Source organism: Aedes aegypti, chromosome 3 (assembly GCF_002204515.2).
Source record: "Aedes aegypti strain LVP_AGWG chromosome 3, AaegL5.0 Primary Assembly, whole genome shotgun sequence".
NCBI lineage: Eukaryota > Metazoa > Arthropoda > Insecta > Diptera > Culicidae > Aedes > Aedes aegypti.
The window spans coordinates 165,988,873-166,014,724 of record NC_035109.1 but is presented as its reverse complement, the minus strand read 5'-3'; the positions used below and the strand labels follow the sequence as shown (position 1 = coordinate 166,014,724).

General features: G+C 37.3%; 1 protein-coding gene across 1 annotated transcript in view; it reads right to left on the bottom strand.

Moving 5' to 3' along the window:
• Positions 1-4,674: 4,674 nt before the first annotated feature.
• LOC5563970 (acetylcholine receptor subunit alpha-like 2) overlaps positions 4,675-25,852 on the bottom strand; it is a 93,639-nt gene continuing 72,461 nt past the window's right edge. The window contains exons 7-9 of the mRNA XM_001648229.2: positions 22,198-22,379; positions 21,560-21,761; positions 4,675-5,212 (exon numbers count right to left, since the gene is read on the bottom strand). Coding sequence (XP_001648279.1) covers positions 5,009-5,212; positions 21,560-21,761; positions 22,198-22,379 — 588 coding nt within the window. The 3' untranslated portion in view covers positions 4,675-5,008. The remainder of the gene's footprint in view (positions 5,213-21,559; positions 21,762-22,197; positions 22,380-25,852) is intronic.

Sequence of the window (25,852 nt, the reverse complement as noted above, 5' to 3'; positions counted from 1 at the left end):
ACGTGTAACGTTTGCGATCGAGTAGGCCACTTCGCCGCAACATGTCGCAGCAAAATCAAAACTACCGTCAACCGAGTAGATGAGATACCCCGGAACCACTCGCACGAGTCTACTTCATCAGGATGGGCAAAGGAGCTGAACGACGATAAGGTATAAATCAGGTGCAAAACTCATTATTACTAGGTTCTTGATAGGCAGACTAGTAAAGTCGACGAGCTTCGAGCATTTTAATTTTTTTCTTTATTAAGGTGTTTTTAAGCGCATTTTAGCTATGAAGAACATTATTATAAGCCTTTTTTTATTCATAATCTCATAGACAAACATGTTTTCCATCAAATAGTAGAAACAGCCATCCAGTTTCTTTTTTCTGGAGGTCATAAATCAATTTTTACAAAAAGGTTGATTATCTGCATTTTTTTGCGGGGTAAAACGCGCCACCGGATCTCGGCGTTAGTCGTTCACACGTTGATTAAAGTTTAAGTCCTTCAATACGCTTTTTAAGGATAAATTCAACACTTTTTTCACATGGAATACGAACTAAGGCGATTCTCGGTGATAGTTTTAAAAGTTTTGTTGTTTATCGGTCTGAAAAATGGCCTAGAAAATAACACAAAATTACAACAAAAACAGCGAAAAACGTTTTTTCGAGTTTTTCACGATTTATGACAGGAGAACGCTCGAGTGAAAAACAGCGTCCCAAAGCACGTCGTTCGTTCAAAACAAGGGTGGCGCGTTTTACCCAAATTGCGCATTTTACACCCAGTTCCCCTACTTTGCAATGTTTCTTCGCGGGGAGGAATTCCGTCGCTTGATGTTAGCATTGGTTTGCTTTTCCAGTGCACCGGTTCTGCTTTCCTCGCTTTCGGTCAACTTTTCAGCACGGGTTGGATTGTCTCCTCCCATATTGGGGACGCGAGATAAAAATTAGGTTTTCATCTACTCATCTGAAGAAAAAACAACTTTTTTTCTTTGAACTAATTCTACACATTTCGCTCTGAACCAACTCGATTTTTCACTTTTAGAACATTTTATTTCTGGATTTACAAAACGGCGAAAGTAAGATTTTCAACTTTCGCAACCTTACCACTACTTTCACCGCCCCGATGTATGGATAGGCAACACTGAACGAAACTTCCCGCCTCAAAATGAATGATTCCTAATTCACTTGGCTATAAATCCTCATATTCCACGAATTGAATGAAATTTATGGTGTAAGATGCATCCACAGACTATTGAATAAAAATCATCCAATTCTAGGATGATTTTTGATTCACATCCGTCTGAAAATAAGTAGATAACATAAATGAATATTTATGACGGATTATTATTTCTTCTATGTCCCAAATCGAAAATCATTCAATTATCGGCTGAAACAACATATGGATTGCTGATGATCCCAGTTGTCAAATCATCCTTGTGAATCGTAAACAAATATGGTGGAGGCAACGTGGTGTGGTTCATTTTTTTCCGTGAATAAAATAGGTAATTGAACATTATTTATATTGTAATTTTCCAAAAACATCTTCTCTTAGTATGTGCTTATGGTTTTATAGGATAAATGTTTCGCTGATGCTCAGATTTCGGGTTGGATCATGGAGTTAAGTTAAGAGCTACAACATGTTTTCTTCAGTGACCCCTGTTTCTGCAGCCGATTTTGTAGAATGTTCTTGATGCAATATCGATGTAATAAACGAATGTTATAGAACCATCAACTTCGTAATGTATTTTTAATATCAATCATTTTACAATATGAACTAACATAGCAGGGGTTGTTTACATGTACGTATGAAAATCATTAAATTTTCTCCATCTTTTTGATGAATACAAATCGTTTCAAAGTTGGATGATTTTCATTTGGTGGGATTTGTAAACAGATGATTTCAACGAAGATGAAAATCATCTTAAATGTGTCTGAAAATAGGTTTGGGGCTCGGATGAGGCAAAAATCATTCAATCTATGGCTGGAAATTCTGTTCAGTGAAAGTGACTTAACCACGAATCAAAACAAATCACTACTTGAGTCGATTTTACACGGTTAGAAAAACGTCGCAAGTAACTGAATGAAACGGCTTATCATTTTGTCATACAATTCTTTTGTGAAATAAAAGGAACTCCATAGTTTGAAATATTTTACTGCTTTCAAGCTTATTAGTGGTATTTTTTTGATGATTTTTCCGTCCAACAGAAAATTTAACATAATTCGTAGAGATTTGGCTTATTTTTCTAACTCCCTTACAATTTGTACGTAATGAAAAATTGGTGAAAAGACGTTGAAGTTGATTTTCTTAAAACCTGGTTTTGTTAGTTGCACCCCTTTGCTTCTAACCCCCTCTTTTTACTTCAAGTTGAATATAAGTGAAACAATTTTCCAGCGTACTATGAAAATTTCTTTCAAATCGGTCAATAAATAACTGAGATCCAGACTACCGAAATTGACCAAATTGTATGGAAAATCGTCCCTCCTTAGCCGAGTGGTTAGAGTCCGCGGCTACAAAACAAAGCCATGCTGAAGGTGTCTGGGTTCGAATCCCGGTCTGTCCAGGATCTTTTCGTTATGGAAATTTCCTTGACTTCCCTGAGCATAGAGTATCATCGTACCTGCTACACGAATACGAATGCCAAAAAAGCTCTCATTTAATAACTGCTGAGAAGCAGGCTCTGTCCCAGTGAGGACGTAATGCAAAGAAGAAGAAGAAGTATGGAAAATAAAAAAAAAAGTTGCAAATGTGTTGTCCAGTACTGTATGATTCACCCTTTAGGTAATTCTGGCAAACTGATTCCTGCGCGTATGGTAACAATTGCAAAGTGTTAACTCCAACGTTCACCGAAATGAAAATGAAGTGAACGCATGGTAGCTGACGCGGTTACAGTCCTACAATGGAAAAAAGTTATGATTTATCTGTACATGACATAAAAAGCAAATTAGCGATAAATCAACCAAAGCTATTGAAATATTTATCAAAAGGGTTAATCATTTAAACTGACCAACTGGACACAGTTCAATTTCACCTTAAATGCATTCTGTAAATTGAGCGTTATGCTGTAACTATGATGAAAAGCACTTAACTGCCATCGTTAAAACTTATCTGCTCAATAATGATGTGCCCATCTGGCCTTTCTGGCTTCGCAGCTCATCTTACGGTCCAAGTACCCGTTAGCGCTTTTCAAAGTTTTCAAGTCCACCCGATACTTCATGTCCCCTTCGTGGGAATTTCCCGGCTTCCGTTGCTAAGTATCATAAATCTGAAAGAGATCAGTTTTATGCTTTCGCCATGCCCCGAGATGAATAAAGGGCGCACAGGGAAACGGTGAGAATAAACGCAACCTTCAGAAGGGAATCGCCCCTTTGAACGAGTTTCAATATCTGACTTTTTCTGCTACTGATTCCCTTATCTTTGGTGACGATGCCACTCGATGAAGAGAATGTTCAACAGCATGACAGCCACTTGGTAGCTGCAGCTTGCAGACGCGGATTTTAGCACTTCGTTAACTGTATTTCGGTTATCCAATTTTGATCTTGAGTACAGTGTTTTCGATTTTATTCGTATCTGTTATAAAATGTGGTATGCTCAAATTATGCGCAATGGTAGTGATGTCTAATTTTTTTTTATTTTTTTTATTTAGATATAACTTATTACAAATATACACATGTTTATAAACAAGTATATTTATATTTGTATTTGTATGCGTAATAACTAAATCAATGAATGATTGTCGAGTGGTAGATCACACTCATGCCCTTCGTCATAAGTAAAGTATTTTAAATATGATATATCATTTGATAGCTTTTTACCAATTTGATTTGAAAACAGTGTTTGTATGAATTATAAATTGTGTCAATGCACATAGAAATATTCAACATTTTTCCTATCCTAGCATCTGACGAAAGGCAAGCAAGGATCAGGAAAAGCAGAAATCTCAACAAGTCTTTAATCAAGAAAATATAAATTCATTCAAAGTTTTCTCCCACCTCTAACCACCTAGTTGACTTTATCTTATGTGAAGCATACATGGCCAATAATTAAGCAGTACAAACTTAACTCAATCGAGGTGAGCGCAAAAGTCAACATAAGATTCTATATCGTCTCTTCGTGCGTCGTTATACTGAGCAAGGATTTGAGTGCTGGGAGGAATTAGGTATACTCCCACACCGTCATATCATATTTATGAACTTGTACACAATTAGGGTTCTGCTGGGAATTTGAGGAACATGCTTAATCTTCAAATTTTCTATTGGTTGTTTGAAACTGGGATAATCCATCTAGTGGCATTTGCAAATGCTTTCTATGTTTAACGCCGCGAAATCTAATGGTGTATAATAGAAATTGGATTGAAACTCAAATATATTGCTATGAATATAATAAGTCATCGAAGACATTGTAAATTGTATTGTTTTTTCATAGTTGGATGTGTTAAAACATTGGTCCACCAGTATACAAAAAAATAAATAAAAAAAATTGTAGGCGAGAAAGGGATGGAAATATGAACGTGTGTAACTCTAACACAAAACTTTATAACTTTATCACATGTTTTGTGTAGAAAAAAACAAGAGTAGACAAATCCTGAAATATATTAATAAGATGTTACGAAAATGGATTCAACAAAATGAAATAGATAAATTAACGAACATTTTAAAAGGACGTGATATTGTTTTACTACAGCTAAAAGTTACAGTTCTAGCTAAAACAATTGAATTTATTTCAAATTTGTAAAAACTTCACTTGTTCACTGATTAATTGATAGTCACTTTCACTGTGTATGAGTTAAGATTACCTTATAGTTTCAAGTTCTTGATACCAACCATGCTTTAATATGATGTGTTCTTCTGGTGATTGAGTAGTAACATTATGAAAAATTGCTTCCTCGAATCTATTCGGTTACGATTACGTACAATAACTCTGTTACGGGGTGCCTCTATTTCCGACGCCTATTCATACAACAACATGCTTTATCGCTGACTTTAAATTTAACGTTCAAAGAACTTTGTGAGGAGAGAAAATCCACCTCCTTATGCATGTCGTGGATCCTTAACGGTGAGGTTGAACAGTTTCTGAGCAATAATAGAGTACTCGATGTCTATGGGTTTGGTATCGTCGTACAGCGAGGGTGCTTCACAGAGGATTGCAAATGTGCCGAATAATGACGCTATTGTAAATAACCATAAAAATAAACGATCCAATACCATCGCCACAAATCCCCAATCTTGATCCTCCTGTATTATTGTTGGTAGCATTTTATTTTCGTTCCGTTTCGAGGCCGAGGTCGTCGGTCAGTGCATGTGGATAGGATAGAGAATAGACCGGAAATGAGTCAAGTGAGAGAGATAATCAGCTCGTGTATGCGATTGTAATTATTCAAAGAAATGCTTCTCTTCAGTATTTTTGTTTGTGTGCCTCAATTGGACCGATGGAGGGTAGGGTTGGTTGTTATGGGGAAAGAAAACGTGGTAAGTATGGTTGCATGGGAACGAATAAATGAGAGGATATAAATTCAAAGATAATGGGCAGATATAAAAAAATCAATACCACTGAGCTTAGTGACGCTTTCTGTATGAACAAGGGTAGTATAAAGGGTTGTATATAAGGGGTTGTACTTTATGGGACATATTTAAACCTATTCTAAACCTTTGAACAGATAAAAAATCCTAGAAAGAAATTTTGAATTACGCCCACTTCAAGGCGTGACCGTCAAAATCCTTGATTTTTGATTTATTAACAATGCATTTCAATACCGGAAGCCACTTTAGAATGTTTACAATTATAGTGATATGCTCCATTTTTGGCACCCCCCAATTTTGGCAATAAAATGGATCCGTTTTTCGTCACATTTATGCATACCATCAATATTGATATTTATTTGTAAATTTTTGTTAATTATTTTATTTTCATCATTTGAAAAGCAGCCCAGCTTCACTCATGCCGCATTTCAGAGCTCCATTTTCGTTGATATTCAAATTCGTTTCTCAGGCATTCACACTTTGTGACCAGCCCACATGAGTCTGCCGGTAGGTGATACAGGCAATAAAAACCATTTTTTCTTCAGACAAACACAAGCTTTCACACAAGAGCAACAAAAAAGTATATGACTCGAACAGAGTTCTAATCACAAATTTCGTCTCGCTTTTTCGGTTCACTGTTGTTGTTATTGCATGGAATTACATACAATGCGTATGAAGAAGCATTCCACAATAATAGAAACAAATCAAGCAAAAAGTCATGTCTCTTAACTTTTCATGGAATTTTTTAAAATACGTTATTCAAGTAAATTTCTCAATAAGATCATTAAAGCGTGCGTTGAGTATGATTGAGAGTGTTTTGGCCGTTTGTCTGTTGTATGAGTATGTATGTTGATTCCGATGGCCCATATTGATCAAACTACAAATGTTTCAAGTTACACCCCACAAATTTGTTCATTTGGACCTCCAGAAGCTACTGTGAAAATTTGAGCGTCAGCTCTCAGTTGCCGGGCTAAACGAGCTCCAAGTATGTATGGAGAAAATCGGCAAAATATATGGGAGAAACGGTTTCAACTGCTCTTTCGACCATAGATGGCCCTGTAGTTGATGAATTTCAAATTGAACTTACTCCGATCAATATAGAAGAGACTGCAACAAATCGGAAATCTTTCCGTGTAGATACAAAAAGATTCTACCTTGGGAAACCATTAAGCATTATATACCAGGAGTGCTCATACTGGAGTATACTGCATTCCATATTATTATTTTAATCAAGTATGCTAGCCGCATGAAATAATAAAAATGTTCTTCACGAGATCTTGGTGATTCATATCTAGGTATAGCAGTTTTCCTGAAGAATTCTTTCGAGATCTCATGTTTTTATAGAGGGTTTGAGAATTTCAAGAGCGGATTCTTGAGGATACTGAGCGAAATCTGTGTATTCCTATCAGACATTAAAGGTTTTTTTTGCTGGCTGCTGAGAATAGTTAGTTGTAGATGCTGTGCGAAATCTGGCAATTCTTAGTAAATGGTTAAGATTTCAAAGTCGTCCTGTGAATTTCTAGCGGAGTGCTTGGATCTATAGTGGTATTTTGAGTATTTCTGGTAAAATGTTGAGGATTCTGAATAGGTTTTCAGACGAATTTGAGGTTTATCATGCTTTGGAGAATTTCTATCGAAGACTTGAGAATTTTCAGCAATTTTGCAGTGGAATCTAAGAATGTCCCCAAAAATCCCAGCGAGCTCTTGGGCAGATGTCAATTCCTATCTGAATCCTAAGCAAGATCCTGAGAGTTCTAAGCAAGATCCTGTAGATTCCTAGTGAACTACTTCAGTGAACTAGTGGGTCCCTGTGGATTCTTAACGATGACCTGAAGATTCCTATCGGACTTTGGGATATTATAGCGAGATCTGGCAAATTTCCGTTGATTTAAAAAATATGGTTGATTGTTACAAATACGAGCTTAAATACGAAAACACAGTTAAACGCATTTCGAATTAAAGTGATAAGAAGCTTATTTGTGTATTATATGAAATTAAGGGCCAAAGAATGTGTTTTTATTCCACAGCAACTATACTATGTCATACTAAAAAAGCAACAACAATGAATAAAACAAAATATTACACATAATAAACCAAGTGAAATGGGTGATGGAGGTTTTCAAGAAATCGTTAAACCTATCTAACTTGTAAACCCATAGGAATTCTTTAAAACAAACATACGCTTTGTATAACTCACACATAATAAGTACCTACATATAAACATATGATTCGAATACCAGAACTGTTGATCTTCAAGCTGTTAAGATTGTTATGTTGAAAAAGGAGTTTGTAAGTTATTACAAAATTCAATCGGCTCCACAGTGCTTTGACATGGCCCGAGCGAACTAGTCGGTTTCGTGCCTCGTTGCTTTTTCCGTTCTTTCGGTTTGCGCGCATTTTGCTGAACAGTGCTTTGTGGAAGCCCAATTATCATTTTTCTCGCGTCTTCAGAGCGATTTCTTTCTCAGTTAGTCTGTACGCGTTAACTGAAGCTGAATGTGGATTATGGCTGCTCAGTCAAGCATGATGGATCATTTGGTGAGCTCGTTTCATGCTTTTATTTCAAATCTTTAAAATAAGTATGAATGCACATTTAGTCGTTACAACGATGTGACGAAAATACGACTTTTCAACAAACTATGACTGGTTCGTCATTGAGAGTGTCGGCATAAACTCTTATTTATAAATTATTTATATTTTACATATTTTTTCAAACACCTCTTTGCTTTTACCTTTATTTTTATAAGTGTAGACTTGCAAAAAGTTCACTTAATTTTACAAACTTTGAATGGTAACTGTAACTGTAGCCGCTGTAAAGGTCGGCATAAGAGTGTTCTGTGATGGTCCAGTCAATCGATTTATTTTATTTTCTCATGAGTAAAATATGATAAAGCATGTTCGCCCTGACAGCTATAGGAATGATGCGTTTAGCTATTTGTGAAACAAACTTTGAACGGTTCGTCACTTCAAGTGTCGTCATCATTTTCTTCTATCTGTCTAATCGCTTATCAAAATGAATCCTGTGACCCGATCGAACAAACATCCCTCCCAGTAACCTTTGTGGAGATGCAGAGGAAAACACGGTCTCCAAATAGCAAAGTTTCCACACTAATATTTTTCCCCCCAATTCCATCTGTCTGCAAGGACGTGGCCGGCGCCGTTTTTGACCCTGTAGAACAGAGTTTCCCAACCTGTGGTCCGCGGGCCCCTAGGGGGCCAAGAAAAGTTCTCAGGGGGTCTGCGAAGCCATTGTCGTCTCTCCCAATTGAAGAATAATGCGAGGAATGTTTAATACAACTTGGTTTCAAGTAACCTATTTTGTTTCTTTCAATTGTGAAAAAACCTTCAATGTGATCCTGTCAGTTGAGGATTGCAAGTCCGCTATAATTACTCAACGCATATCTATTCAATTTATAGCCAGTGTGATCTTGAAAATGTTTGGAGAAAAACATAGGAAATTTCTGGAATATTTGCGGCTTAACCTCAGTTGATTTTGCCAACTTACTGATAAAATCCAATGTTTTCGGAGACTTCTTGAAAAATTTTTTGAAGATTGTCCCAACGACAAGATTCTAAAGAACCCATGAAATATTTAATTAGCTCTTGTGAATATTTTTGACTAAGGTACCGTGGGGCAAATGGGTAATGTATTTCGCATAGTTGGGATTCTTCAAAATCTAGAGACTTTAAATTAAAACAAACGAGGTCGTGTATATTTTTTAGCTTGACTCCCACCAAATATAGGCAGTATGCTGAAATTGATTTTTAAGTAAAATTGAAGAAAAAAGTACAGAAAAAGTTTTTGAAAAACTTCTCCTTACTTTTCACTTGCCCTACAGGTGAGGCAAGTGAAAAGTTTATCGTTTTGAACAATAAATTAAAAAAACTAACAGTTACATCCATGATTTCTATTACCTTTAACATTTGTTAAGGCGTCCCAATAAACAATAATATAAGTAACATGTAAATAAAAAAAATTGTTACTTGAATTCTCTGCTGTTCAGTTATGTTTGTTGAAATGATTCGACAACAATATAACTGCAACATTTCCAATGTTAGTTCTTACATCATGGGACAGCAATTGCATTTATGCTCTGAATTTCCACCGCTCGTTATTTGTTTTCTGGAAAATCGGTATGACGTCGGATAATTCTTCAGGAGAAATCAAAGGGAATCCTTCAATAAAGTATTTAGAAACTGTTTTATGTGGATACACATATATCCCATTTTTTATGTTTTGAACTAGCTTTACATAGACATGCCACGATATTTCCGTGCGCTCTCTTATATTGGAAATTTTCAATCAACGTCTTCCTTTTGATCGGCTGTCCGAAGTAAACATATTAATATCGTAATATTTGGCAACTTTTTTTTTGGAGAATTTCCATAATTTGGTCATGATAATAGCTTTTAACGCTTTGAGTATAGTGTTTCTTGAATTATCAGCACGTTCTGTAGTTCTATGATAATTGCAAACCTTGTATACTTATAGCTACCTAAAGAGAAAACACAAATTCAATCTCTAAAGAGAAATTATTCACTTGGTCCACGTGATTAGAAAATTGACGGTGTTTAAATTTAGTTATTTTTAGGTCTATGTCGAATTAAATCTAAAACTTTTTTTATTGCATTTCAAAACTGTCAGAGGAGAAAACTTAGAAGTGGTACATAAAATTATTTTCCGCAACTTTTTTCCGCTGAAAATATTAAAATAAGATTGCACGCCACTAACTTGTTACGGAGCGATAGTTGACAGGTTATCAATTTTTCGCTCTATTGTGCAATAATGGCTGAAAAATCTCAGAAATCTTTTACCTATCGTAATGTTCTCAATGGCCTCAAAGTTTTACGCATGAGTTTAAAACGTTAATTCACAAATTCAGTAAAATATACCAATTATTTTCACTTACCCCATTTTCCCACTTGGCCCGCGGTACCTTATTTATAAATGGAATTCTGAATGTTTCCATGATAAGTATTTTATTCTTTGTACCCTTATTCACTTCCATAGGATTATTTAAAAAAAACTACCGAGCTCTTATTTTGTCGTAATATGAGTTGTTTTCAAGTGCTTCTTATTGCCAAGTTTCAAATAATTCGGCTGAGATTAGATCATGGAAGTGCCAAAGTTTGTTAATTTGTTTTGAACCGTACATACCGTTTTGATTCATATTACGGACACTTAAGGCCTAAGTGAAGTATAACCCAGCTTGGACCATACAAAATAAATCATTTTGTATGATTTTTTAGCGTTATCGAGCGTCGGAAGTTCTTAACTTTCGGATGGTGGGTAAAGAATACACGTCCGTAACTTGAATAATTTTGAATAAATCAAAACGTGTGGCCTTTTCATGATTCTTATTCCGGACGCTCCCTCACTTTTGCCTCATATTCCGGACGCTTTGATTCGAATTACGGACAGCTCATGATAATCATTAATGGAACAGTCAAATCATCAATTGAAATTGTTCAACCACTTAAGAGACGTCTAAGGTAGTTGGGCATTATAAATTTGCAATGATATTTATGGAAAAAAACTAATAAAACGAGCCTCGAAAATGAGAACTTTTGGACGGCGAAAATTGAAACATTTCGTGTGAAATGTTTCCCATACAAACGAGAGTGTCCGGAATTTGAAGCTGTCCGTAATATGAATCAAAACGGTAAATGCGGCTTATTGTTGTGTTTCAGGCAATTGTATGGCGAAAAACCCTAAGTCGTTTATCTTACTTACCCTCCATGAATTGTTGAATTTTGTCAAGATCATTTATGGAAGTTCCTTGTCGTATTTTTGGAAAATACTAGGTTAATTCCTGATTGAAATTTTGTGGACTCCTCCAAAAGATCACAGCAGGATTCTTGTATTGGCCTCGCTATTTGTTCACAGCAATAGTGCGGTGGTGCTTCTTATAATGGTGAACCGCGTGACGACCGGAAGAGTAAATCATTTGGGAGATTCGGTATTTCCATAAATATTAATTTTAAGAACATTCATCTTTAGGGGTTCGCGAGAGTCCGTGTAAACATTCCAAAGCGGCACCCGGTATTGTTAATAAATAAAAAATCAAGGATTTTGACAGTTTCAAATAGAAATACTGTGCACGTGCTGTTGACTTAGGTGCAGGAGCCCCATTACTTGCAAGCGCATGGGCACAAGGTGTACATTGTGAGACCTTTTTCTGTGCGCCTTATTTTTTTTTAGATGTGTCTCATTGCGGTCCCATGCGCTCCGTCACATGTGCTGTTCAAAATTCAGCGCAATAATTGAAGTTATGACTAATTTTTTTCAATTAGGATCGAAATTTATAACTTCGGATCGCGAGTCTTCGACCAAGTGATGTAGACCATCTAGACACCTGCATAGTGTAGTATGTAGAGGTAGTAGAGGCTCTACGTTACTAAGTAATGTAATCCGGGGTAACATTGATCATTTTTCTGAATGTTTCTTTCGAAAATGCAAACGTCGCAAATTTTATATTTTTAAAACAAGTACTGCCACCCATAGCTCGAGACTATATACTGTATTTTGTTTATTGAAAGATTTAAGCACATTAAAAAAATGTTTTAGGCGATTTTTTATTTAGCTAATATGGGGTAACATTGATCACCTACACTCCCGTGCAAAAGTTTGGGTTCACCCCCTCAAAAACATTCAAAAGTGTTCTGTCCATATCTCTGTGATTAAACGTCCAATTGAAACTCTTTAAGCCGCATTCGAAAGGCAAAGAGTTATTCTTACTTCGTATGTATTTTTCCAAAAACATATTTTGAATTTTGTATACTAATTTTTTACTTAAAGTTGTGACATTTTTCAAAAAACACACTGAAAAATCATATTTAATTTTTTCAGCATTGGGTCGACCAAAATTTTAAATCAAAGTGTCATTAGAATCGTAATCTTATATTCTTTGAAGAGATCCCACGAAATTTTGGCGGAAAAATCTGGAAAGTATTCAAAATCAATGAAACAGTCAGTCAAGTCATCGTGCAAAAGTTTGGGTTCACCCCTCAGTATGATGCAAATCGTGCAAAAGTTTGGGTTTGGGAAATTAAATATGATTTTTCAGTGTGTTTTTTTGAAAAATGTCACAACTTTAAGTAAAAATTTAGTATACAAAGTTCAAAGAATGTTTTTGGAAAAATACATACGAAGTAAGAATAACTCTTTGCCTTTTGAATGCGACTAAGAGAGTTTCAATTGGACGTGTAATCACAGAGATAGGGACAGAACACTTTCGCATGTTTTTTTGGGGGTGAACCCAAACTTATGCACGGGAGTGTATGTAAACAACGTTTGGTAATACCGTAAAACGGGGTAACTTTGATAGTTTTTTCAAAGAAAACTTGAATATTTTTGTATGCTGTTTCAAAGATTTACAATTTATGTTTTTAAAACAAGTACTGGCGTCCTAGCTATCGATTACAGTCGATAAATTGGAAAAAGATTCATTTTGAACGGATATATGATTTTTCATATAATCGAAAGTTGATTTTCTGTTTTGGGGTAACTTTGATAATGGAGTATGATTCGAACAAAATTGAATGAATAACGAACATTTGTAGGGCATTGCATACCTCTAGGCGTTTAACGTTATATGGAAATTTCTGACTTAGATTACAAAAATGGTCCCAGTTTGTGAATATGCTTTTCGCTAAGAGATTTGAGACCGTATTCAAGTTCTATGATAACTAGGTTATCAAAGATAAGTGGCCAGCTATTCAAAACTACATCAAATAGTGATCGTAGAACAGATTGTTTGTAAGCGTTTTGAAAATGCTAAAATTGTGTCATTTTTTTTAATTCGTATAAAAAGCCTAAAATGTTCTTGATTCAAATGAAAACCGCTTTTACATGAAGTGTCATACTGATATTCTTTAGTTTTGCATTCGTTTTGCTTAACTGATTAACAGAAATTATGATATTTCATTTAGTATGCGGTGGGTTACGCACTATCAAAGTTACCCGCATTATCAAAGTTACCCCGTTTTACGGTACTGAAAATGTCGTAACTTACTTAAATCTTCCAAACGCTTACATTTATTTTTTGAGCTATTTTAAAATTAAAAACACCTCGAACCACCTGCGCCTAAAGGTAGGTGATTTCCTAAGGGAATTTTACATTCTTAACAGTAATTCGGTAATGTTGCCTAATTGAGCATACTTATAAACGTTTTGACAACGGAATCGTTTTCGGCGATCTCAATTTTAGTAAGAACCACATTTTCCTTGCTTATATTGTTTGCATAACTTATGTGAGACATGAATCTTCCGTAGTGTCATCCTTAACAATTAAAATCAATATTCCGAAAAGTTGATAAATTTACGCATAAGGTAAATGCAATTTTCGCAAAAATATTAACTTTTATTAGCTCATGAATATAAGAAAGAGAAGCACCACTCATGATTTGGAAATGTTTCATCAATAAATAATAATACGAACTTTCGATGAGATGAGTCATTCCGATCAATGTTACCCCGCTGATCAATGATACCCCGGATTACGGTAGTTGTTTCACAACCTGGATACTGATGGCGAGCCGTAGCGCTGAGCAGCGCATGAGACGAGTATCCTCGGGTTCACATCACCTAGAGCGCGGTTTCAGAATTTTTCGTGAGCCTTCTGATAGCGCAGCACAACAGGATTTTGATGAGCTGAGAAACGGTTTGGTTGGAGGCTCGTCAGTACATTTTTATGTGCTCTTGAGAAATATGTAACCCTAGTTTCTAACATAAAAATATCTTAAATTTTCATAAAACATATCGATGGGTTAGTGTTGTGTTTCTCTTAACAACTATTTATTTTTTGTGAAAATTCAAACAATGTTTACATAGCAAATGTTTTGTAACTCGACGTTGCTACGAAAAAATCTTTGCCGGGTTGTAGAGCATATATTAGTTAATAAAAGTGCTCAAAGTTGCACTGATTAGTATTTATGCTGCAAATAAATCCAAAACGTGCCTGTCCAAAGAAGTCGCCGGAATCAAAAGTAGCACTGACTAATGGTATACTGTATTTTTTGAGTGTCTATCAGATTTCATTTTTTTTACGAATAATGTGTTGAATGTTTAGAAAATTGTGTGGACTTTTCTAACTAAAATCGATATTAAGCTGCTTATACCATTATATGACATCGTGACTGTAATAACAGTTGACTATGTTGGATCAGAGCTTCACGAGACCTTTGTGTGATGGAATTCATGGTGAAATTAATTCTTTACTGGCTGCTTGGGCACGTCAGGAGTTAATCATCAATATTAACCTCCTTTTCCCGAGCAGCCTAGATAGCCGCGTAGTGTCGGTAGCGGTTGTTTCAACTGGCTAAGAATTAACACTACGGACTGCCTGTTCCGGTGGTAAAAGTCCACCTCACAGGTGACCCCTAATTTATGGTGTGATGCGTACCGTGCCTAAGAATGAATGGTTAGGGGGGTCTGAATAAAACCTAACCGCAAACGGAGCCTGTGGGGTACCAGGGCGCCCTCCACAGTATTGAGTCCTTCCTGTGCTACCCGGAGCAATGGTGCAGGTGACCTTGTGTTTCTCCGAGATAATCGGCTGCCCTTCTTCAGTCTCTATCTTGAGGCTTAATAAGGGTGGGATTATGAATATGTTGACATTTAATTTAAATTATCACCTATATGGATTCGCATTATGCGTTTTACACAGTGTATTCTGTGGTCTTTCGCCTTTGGCGACTTTAAATAGATACCGATCTGGTTTTTTCGTTGCTGGTCTTTTTCGTGCTGAGATTGCAAAAAGCTTAATCCTGCCTAGTTTGGGTAGTGGCTACGGTTAGGTTAGCTCAGATCAATCTTCAGCATAAAAGAACAGCAACGATCAATCTTTGCAGACTCATGCAAAATGGTGCAGCCCAAGTGGCGCTAGTTCAAGAACCCTACTTTCGTAGAGGGAACTTCTATCTAGGTAACCTTGTGGACCCAGTTTTTGCTACTTTTAGCAAGCTTGAAATGGCAAACTCGCGCTCCATGCCCCGCGCATGCGTGCTCGTTAATAAAGCAATCGTTGCTACACTCATTTCTGAGGTAACTACCAGAGATGTATGTGCTGTCACAATCGATGTTTCTGTTGGTGACCTCAACAGGAAATACGTCTATTGTTCGGTATATTTACCACATGATGAACCATCCCCAACGGATGACTTCAAACGAGTTGTCGTACACTGCGTAACAAAAGGCCTTCCGCTGATTGTGGGGAGTGATGCCAATGCTCATCACATCATCTGGGGCAGCTCGGATATCAATTTGAGAGGCTCCAGTCTGATGGAATACTTAAGTAGTACAGACCTTGGATTACTTAACATAGGCAATCGCCCAACCTTCATGGTTTCTAATAGAGAAGAAGTGTTAGACATAACGCTCTGCTCGAATAGAATCAGTCACGAGTTGACGAATTGGCATGTATCAGATGAGGAATCATTATCTGATCATCGCTACATCTTCTTTGAACATTCAAATGTAACTGCGCAGACTTTGCGTTTTAGGTTGCGAGTTTGTTGACCGGGGAAACAAACTGGGAACTCTACATTGAATTGGTTGCGACCAAATTTCATGGATATTCTCCATCCATTGAAAATCCAAGTGATCTGGATGATGCCGTTGATACCACAACATCCTACATTATGGAAGCTTTTGAAGAAGCATGTCCTCTGCGGTCTGTAAAGACTACAAGAGGGACCCCATGGTGGAATTCCGATCTGACTAGACTCAGGAAACAATGTAGAAGGAGTTGGAACAGACGCCGTTCAGCTGGATCAGAGTCGTTCAAGTCAGCTCGCAAGGCTTACAAGAAGGCTCTTCGTTCTGCTGAACGATCCGGCTGGAAAAACCTTTGTACAAATGTTTCCAGTTTGAGTGAAGTCAGTCGGTTGAACAAAATTCTTGCAAAACCTAAGGATTTCCAAGTGAACGAAATTCGCTTACCTAATGGTGACTTTACTTCTTCCGATGAAGAAGTTTTAGAATGTTTATTCAATACACACTTCCCCGGATGTGTGGACATAGCATCTACGGATGAACCAAATGTCTTTTCATGTAGTTACGAGTCTCTGGCCTCGGCTCGCAGTATCGTAACTACTGAATCGATTCAATGGGCACTTAATAGTTTTGCTCCTTTTAAATCTCCAGGAGCGGATGGGATTTATCCTGTTCTGCTCCAAAAGGGATTTGAGTCTATCAAACATGTTTTGAAAAAGCTACTTGTAAGCAGTTTTGCTACCGGGTATATTCCCAGATCCTGGCGTGATATTACTGTAAAGTTTATCCCGAAAGGAGGACGTGCGTCGTATGAAGAAGCGAAGAGTTTTAGACCAATCAGTCTGACCTCTTTTCTTCTGAAATGTCTGGAACGCATTATCGATCATCACATCCGTGATGTTTATTTGGCAAACATGCCTCTTCATGTGAATCAACATGCTTACCAATCTGGAAAGTCCACTGTGACTCTTTTACACAAAGTTGTATACGATATCGAGAAAGCATTCGCTCAGAAGCAATCCTGCTTGGGTGTTTTCTTGTATATTGAGGGTGCCTTTGATAACGTGTCTTTCGATGCCATATTGGAAGCCGCACGAAACCATGGGCTACATACAATGATTACCAATTGGATTCATCAAATGCTCAAAAACCGACATCTCTTCTCGACATTGCGTCAAGCAGCGATTCGAAAATTGAGTGTTTGCGGATGCCCCCAAGGGGGAGTCTTGTCACCACTTTTGTGGAATCTCGTAGCAGATACGCTATTGAGGCAACTCAATAATTGCGGTTTTCCAACTTATGGATTTGCCGACGACTATCTAGCTCTGATAGTTGGTATGTGCATAAGCACCCTATTCGACCTGATGCAAAGTGCTCTTCAGGTAGTCGAGAGTTGGTGTCGCCAATATGGCCTTTCGGTTAACCCGAATAAAACATCTATTGTTCTTTTTACGGAAAGACGAAACCGCGATGGAATTCGACCTTTACGTCTTTTTGGCACTGAGATTAATGTGACTGATCAAGTAAAGTATGTCGGAGTCATTCTAGATTCCAAACTTTTATGGACAGCTCACATTGATTTCAGAGTCAAAAAGCTTGTATGGCCTTCGGTCAATGCCGGCGAACCTTTGGTAAAACTTGGGTTCTCAAACCCAAATATATCAAATGGATTTACACAACAGTTGTTCGACCAATATTGGCATATGGATGTCTTGTGTGGTGGCAAAAGGGCGAAGTGAGAACAATCCAATCAAAATTGGGCCATCTCCAAAGGATGTGCTTGATGGCGATGTCTGGTGCGTTCTCTACAACTCCCACAGCAGCGCTCGAGGCCCTTTTCGACGTTGCGCCACTACACATATATCTTAAACAAGAAGCACTTTCTTGCTCTTACCGTTTATGGGTACTGGATCTACTGGAGAAAAATCCAGTGAATCGTAGATCTACACATACTTCGTTGTTTCCACTTTTGGTGAATTGGGACAAAATTGTCCTTGCTCCAAGTGATCTCACAATTGCTTGTAACTTTCCTTACAGGACATTTACCACACAATTCCCTTCACGGGAAGAGTGGACGTCTGGCTATTTGGAAAGAAGTATATCAAACAATATAGTATGTTACACTGATGGCTCCCTTCTTGAAGGTAAAGCTGGTGCAGGAGTATATTCTCGTGAGCTAAGGCTGAATCAGTTTTACTCACTTGGTAGAAACTGCACCGTTTTTCAGGCGGAAATATTTGCGCTTATGTGTGGAGTGCAATCAGCACTTCAACAGCGTGTAATGGGTAAAGTCATATACTTCTGTTCAGATAGTCAGGCTGCTATAAAAGCTCTCGCTTCGGCCAACTCAAGGTCGAAGCTTGTTATCGCATGTCGAACTCAAATTGAGGAACTGAATTCAGTCAACTCTGTAAACCTTGTATGGGTACCTGGCCATTCTTCCATCGCTGGAAATGAATTGGCTGATGAGCTAGCTCGCGATGGAGCATCGCATGACTTCATTGGCCCTGAGCCGGCTATTCCAATTTCGAAGTGCTGGGTGAAGCTTCAGATAAACTCTTGGGCGGCAACTCAGCACAAGCAATATTGGAATAGTTTGGAGTCGTGTCGTCAAACAAAATTGTATATTTCTGAGCCATCTCCTAAGGTGGCGAAGTATTTAACAAATCTGTCAAAGCAGAATTGCAGTCTCTTGGTCAGAGCGTTGACAGGCCACTGCCGCCTCAACTATCACATGGCAAATATTCAGCGTGCTGACTCATTTGTGTGTGATAGTCGTGACTCCGATTATGGAACTTCGTATCACCTGATATGTAACTGTCCAGTTTTTGCGCAAATGCGATTCCAATTACTTGGTAAACACTTATTAAGTGAATCTGAATACAGAAGCCTGAATCTTCAGGACATCCTGTTATTCTTAACCCGCTGTGGTAATGAGCTATAGGCTCTCTTTACGCTCATGCGTTTTGCAGTGCCCTTTTTAGGGTGCTGTTCGAACCCATTGTGGTATGGAGCTACATGCTCTCATTTCGCTTATGCGATCTTCCCTCTTCAAGGGACCCCACTCCTATTTCCTCCCATCTTTCCCTTCCCTTTCCTCTCCCATCGGGTAGATGATGAAATAGGCTCAAATATGGCGATGGCACAAATCTCCCAACTGGTGGGGAACGTGCCTTTGGAGCCGGCCTTCTGATACCTGATACCTGATACTGTATTTTTTGAGTGTCTATCAGATTTCATTTTTTTACGAATAATGTGTTGAATATTTAGAAAATTGTGTGGACTTTTCTAACTAAAATCGATATTAGGCTGCTTATACCATTATATGACATCGTGACTGTAATAACAGTTGACTATGTTGGATCAGAGCTTCACGAGACCTTTGTGAGATGGAATTAATGGTGAAATTAATTCTGAATGAATTGAATGAAGGCTTTTGAAACGTCAACCATGGGGTGAGATAAATGTCGTGACAAATAATTGCTTAAAATTAGCTCTAGAATAGTGGAAATCGAAAACGGAAGCTACGCGGTTGAAAATTCTTAGCAGACGGTAATTCCACAATTTGCACTGTAGTTTGTGCGGCGGAACTGAATTCTAAAAATTGAATTGTTTCGCAAATTTCGGTGTATCTCAGAATAGCAGGACAATCTATACGCGTCCACAATACATCAGAAATACACAGAGCACAAGTAACGCTTCTTCGGCAGCTTAAAGTGTCCAATCCAATTAACAGGCAGCGATCTTCGTAGCGTGGGAGTTTAAAACTGTTTTGACACGATAGATTTCGCAAAGCCCAACGAATAAATATGCGTCGAACTCTTTCATTCCTATCAGATCTGTTCAAATAACAAGGGTTCCAAACAGCTGATCTGCATTTTAGCACTGAACGGACTATGGCACAATACTGGGATTCCAGGCAATACACGTATCTAAATTCCTTCCCTATCCGAAAGATGAGTCCAAGATTCCTTGACGCCTTCTCAGTTATGTAGGATACATGTTGCCTGAAAGTCATTTTGGAGTCCAGGGTCACACCAGAATCTTTCATACAGCTTCCTCTGCTTAACCTTCCGCCCATGTCAAATGATAGAAGGGATTGTCTGGTGCTCCGTTGAGCGTTATTTAAGCATAGTATGTTTATTCTGAACAACCGTGATCGAGGGTTTCATATAAGTGTGAGGGACTGATCTGTCCTGCTGAAAAACTATGAGCGGGTGTTCATCTAAAAGTTCATATAGACCTCAGTATTTATTTATTATTTTACTTTGACGAATAATGAAAGCATATCAAATCCATACGACGCAGTGCTCCAAAAACCATACTGTGGCAAAATATCTAAGAGCTTTTTCATCCTCTATGATCGAACAAACTTATATTTTCGTCATTTAAATGCGATTTTTGATTCTCAGAGAACAAAACCTTCACACTTCTAAGCTTTCAAATTCCGAACATTCGGTTTTTGTATGGTGGTTTGGATGAAATGTTTCATTGAAATATGTCATAAAATCACTAGGAAATGGCAGTAAATTGCAACTCATTTTAAACGTTCTCTATACCTCGGGAGTAGTGATAATTCTCTTGTTGAAGACCAGTAGAACTTGCTCAGCTGAATTTTTTTTTCTGAAATTATTCATTTGAATACGATTTATTCGTGCTGTTCGGAATTTGAGTCAAGGTGTTTGGAATAAAAGACAAAATGTATACAGTGCTCGGAATTTGAATCAAAAAGTTGTTCCATACTTTCACGTAAAAACAATAATAAACAATCTTAAAAAAAAAAAACAATTTTATGAGCAAAACAAACAACTAACAGTTAGACTTTACGTAGAAATATTTTTTTTTCACAAATATCAGCTAATTTATACCTATCTTATGCATTTGACGTCACTGTTGGCCTTTAGTGTTCGGAATACGAGTCAAAAAGGTATTTGAACGTCGTACTTATCTGAAACTTGAAAACTAGCCACCGGTAACTGAAAAGTATTGCCATTTTATGGTCATAAAACAATGATCCGCTAAATGTGTTCATGATGTCCTTCAATCCATTATGCCTTCAATCACAAAATTGCCTTCGATTCAAAACAAATATTTTCGCTAAAAGCTTCAAGGTTTTCAATCGTTGTCGATTAATTAATTTGCTTTTATCATAATGATTTTTATCCAAAAGCCGTTCAGTTCTATCGATTCCTTTGCCAAAAATTATCACGGCACTGCAGTGTAACTGTTTGTGACTGTGTTTGGGATAGCACTCGAAAACAGAACAGAAATGCGATTCAACAACACGTCAACCCTCGTTTTCTAAACATCTGTAGCTGCCTTTGCAGAATCAAAAGGAGTTCAATGAGCAGTGGTAATGCCAAGACCAGAAAAACGCACAACACGATGCGAGTATTCTAGCCTGAAAGCTCATAGTGATCCAGAATGGCAAATCTGTATGTATGTGGGTGGGTTAGGGTGAATAGCGAGGCGTTTCTACTTTGATTGAGTTGGCAAAAGGCGGTAGAGAAAGACTTCTTTCATTTCTACAATTTGCTGAACAGGGAAATGGAACGAGAAGTACTTACCGCATTAAACTCATCCTGGCGTTGCATGTGATGCTGTATAAACATTACGTTATGAATGGCCTTCTCCAGTTCAAACGGGTATTTCTTCCTCGGCGCCACATCGCTCAGTGATTCGTCCAAGCCAGACATTACCGACGGAAGCCCGTTATAGCCTCCCAAACTACTGAGTCCCCCTCCTAGTGCTCCAACCAGTCCGCTGAATCTGTCGGGTTAAAAGAAAACGATCAAATGGAGCAGATATATCAGCAACAAACTTGAACTCTGACGTTAGTTGCCCTGACAGGGCGAACCATAATGGTAAAAGCACAGACAAGCAGACGTAACACTTAGAACTATTTTTTTAATTCGTCGTCCAGTGCACACCGTTATCATCTGGTTAGCGTGTTACACGAATTACTGTGTAACGTGTAAATGGCGGTAGTATGAAACGTCAAACACGAATCGCAACGCGCGCCTCTACTTGTGAGGTTTGGAAAATAGAGAATTTGAAATAACCTTCAAATAAGTGGTCAATGGCAATTTCGTCAGCGTTTCGTCTGTTTGTCTGTGGTAAAAGCATTTCCACTCTGGTTCTGGCAGGGGTTAGACCGGCTTTAGAATTTATCCCCATTGGAGGGTCAATAAATCATCGGACTAACCTATTCGTGGCTGTCGTCGAGTGTAGGCCATTGCACCCTCCCGGCCGGCCTTGCATGTGCCTGATTGAATCTGGGCTGGAACCACCTGAGTTTTGCTGCATTTGTGAATGGGCAGCCAGCGCTGCACCGAATTTACTTTTGCTGATTTTGATTCCATAGTTTATTTTATTTGCTGCCAACTCCTGAAACGACATATAATGCGAGAGTTTGTACATGTATTTAGTTTCAATTCTGATAAATTATTGGTTGCACCATAGGTTTTTCCTGCGCTTCTATACAGCCTTTTTAAAAATTCTATTTCTGATACAACATACAAACGCAGCATTATATTAAACGGTAAATTTTATAGTAAGCTTCGTTACAAATGGTGGTATGTCTTCTCTGCTCATAAGTGCAACCACTTAACACTTCAATAGTTGTTTTTCAAAGTTGGATCAACTAAGAGATGGTGTGCGAAGTTATTTTGCTTCATTCCCAAGAAAAACTATTCTTCGAAGTTAATAATACTCCACCAATGTCTGACACTAAGTTACTCTAGTGATTTATCCATTTATGGTCAAATTATTCGAGATACCATCTTTTGATTCCCAGCAAAATAGAAAAGTAAAAAGCGTGTCCAAAATTGATTTACATTACTAAAAAAACTATGTTTTTACATTCGCTAAATCGTGACTTATACCCGCATTATTAAACATAGATTATACTCTTTGTGGTCGTTTTATTGAGAAATCTCATACTTTATGAGAAAAGCACGCATGCAAATCAATCTACAGGCATTTGTAAACGTTTTTATTCAAATATTCCGAACGGTAGCCTCAGAATAACATATTATGAAAATAAAAGATGAAAAATAAATTGGATTTAATTACAGCAGTATTACCAAGTTTGATGATTTACATTGTGCTTTGAGAAGTATATTTTTTCTTTTTTGTGCTTTAAATATGACGTGGGGACGAAATTAACAACTATATGAAGGCGTAGGTTATTTTTCAAGGCCAATTTATTTTTTTCGTCAGGACGTACTCTAAACCTAAAAATTCTATTCATTTTGGTTCCCTTTGATTTTAAAATATTTTCCTCTAAAAAAATATACGATTGTTGAAAAATTGTTGCTCCAAATATAATTTTATTTTTAGGAGGCTTTTGATTGATTATGGTTTTGAAAAACGAACCCTTTTTGAAAATAAATAAAATATAAATGGTCGAGTTTTTCAGCCAATTTCTAGAAATCATTGATTTTGATAACCTTCAAAAATCGACCATTCTGAACGTTGTTTCTGATTTGTGTGAAATTTAATCGAAATTTAATATTTTGGCGGCTTCTTATTATCACAACATTGTGCAGTATTTGTCGAACGAAGTCCGAAAAAAAAAAACAATTGCAACTCCATTGATAAATTAAAAAGATATAGCACCCCGAGATGAGCCAGCCTCGGGCTGCAAATCTCGTTAATAAAGATAATAATAATAAAACATATAGCATATAGAAAGTGTTCATTATATAAAATGAACAGTCCTTATAACAAGCTTCGTTTTCAATTTGTTGGAAAAACTTTAAGAATTCGTAGAAGAATTCTTCAAAAATCCATATTTTTTCATAAATTTCCATCAGGAAAGCGTTCGAGGATTCCCCCCTTAGATTTCTACGTGAAGTCCTCCTTTTATGCTCAGGGATCGCTCATAAAATTTTCTTCGGTATTCTCTTATAACATTTTCTCGGTTATTTAAGAAATTCCTTCAATTTCACCAGAAACTCTTTCGGGAATGCCTCCCCTGATTTTTTCATTAATTCTGCATATATTCCTCCAAAGATTTATCTATGTATCTTTTCAGAATTTCATCTAAAAATAAATACAGCAGTCCACTATAGAGATTACGAGAGATTTCACAATGAGTCACTCCAACAATATCTCCAAAGCTTCCTTTTGGATATTTCCAGAGATTGCTTTATTTCATGAATCATGAATTATTTTTTCGGGGATTAATCCCATAAATACTTCAGGTAATACTTTATCAAAAGCAACCTCAAATAGATTTTTATTCAGATATCCTCACTGATATTTTTCTGAGGTTTTCTACAAAAGTTCCTCTTAACCTCTCTTATGATAGCATCATTTTTTCTCTGGTTTTTTTTCTTGGTTTGATTCTTGCAGTTATTCTTAATTGAGCAATTTTCGCAGAAACCAGGCTGCCATCGACACACATCGTTAGAATTCCAATTTTATGTCACTGATTGCTAGTATATGCTAAAACTAAAGCAAGGTCCTTTCGGTTTTCAAAAATTGGTGGATCCCTCGTACGCCAGCTAGCTGAACAGTTTTCTGTTTCTATTCGGGATGAACCACTGCAACCAGTTTTCTTTGATCTTTTGTGGTGTGCCTATGTCCTTTGTTTAGTGCATGTCGTTCTACTTCAATACTATTGAGACATAATTAAGTAGTCGTTTTTTTTATACAATTTTCTTTCTCTACCGCTATTTATACCTTTTGAAGTGAATAGTTTGTCACCATGAAACTTTCAAAAGCACGTTTCGGAGTGCTTCGTGAAGCCCAAGCAGGATAGTTCGGTTTTGCGTCGTCCGATAGATTTTGCTCACGGTTTCGCACGTGTTTTCGTCGCCGGAGATTTTTTTTTCCTGTTTTGGAGCGTCTTTCTGGGTAGGTATTTGGGAAGGCACAAGCAAGGCGGTTTGTTTTCGGGACGCCAAGAAGTTTTGCTGTCAGTGTCAGTTTTGTGTTCAGTCGAGGATGGATTACTAACTGGTAAGTTCGTTTCATGCTTGCGATAACACATTTTTTCTTGAAAGCGTGACTTTTAAGCAATATTAAAACAATGGTTCGTCACTATAAGTGTCGGCATTATGCTTTTTTCTTATACAATTTCAATATACATATATTTTTCTCTTTTTGACATTATTTAAAATTATCTTTTGAATTGTTCGACATTGTGAATGTTGACGTATTTTTTAAAACTTCTACTATATCGAGACAAAATGCACAGTAATACTCATATGTACTCATTTTCAAACAAACTATAATAGTTTGTCACTACAAGTGTCGGCATTACTCTTGTTTCATATAATTTAAAATATATACATGTAATTTTCAGTTTTCGTCATTAATAAAAACATCTTTTGAATTGTTCGACATTATATATGTTGACGTATTTTTCAAAGCTTCTACCAAAAACTTCTCGAGACAAAAATACAAAACTTGCTTTGAATGTAAGTCGTTTATTTCCCCCTTGTCCATGGATCGCATCATCGACCAGATGTGACTACCAGATCTTTTCCTCCCTCACTAATAAACATCCTTCTCGTGGTGATTGTGGAGATGCAGAGGTATTCTCGGTCTCTAGAAGCAACAATCATTACACCCTAACATTCCTACCCCATCCCAACGGACTGTAAGGACTTGGCCGGCGCCGTTATTGATCAATAATATTAGATCTGCGAAAATTGCACTTCGAGAGTAAGCGGAAACTCCCATCCCTTATTCATTTGGATCGTAGTGCAATTCTTACCAGTTCCGATCAATCACGGAGTAGCAACCATTGACATGTACAGTCAGTCTATGCTATGCTATGCTTTGCTGTGCTATGAAACTTTCAAAAACACGCTTCTTATTCAGGTTCGGCCACTAAGCTGGGTGGCCGG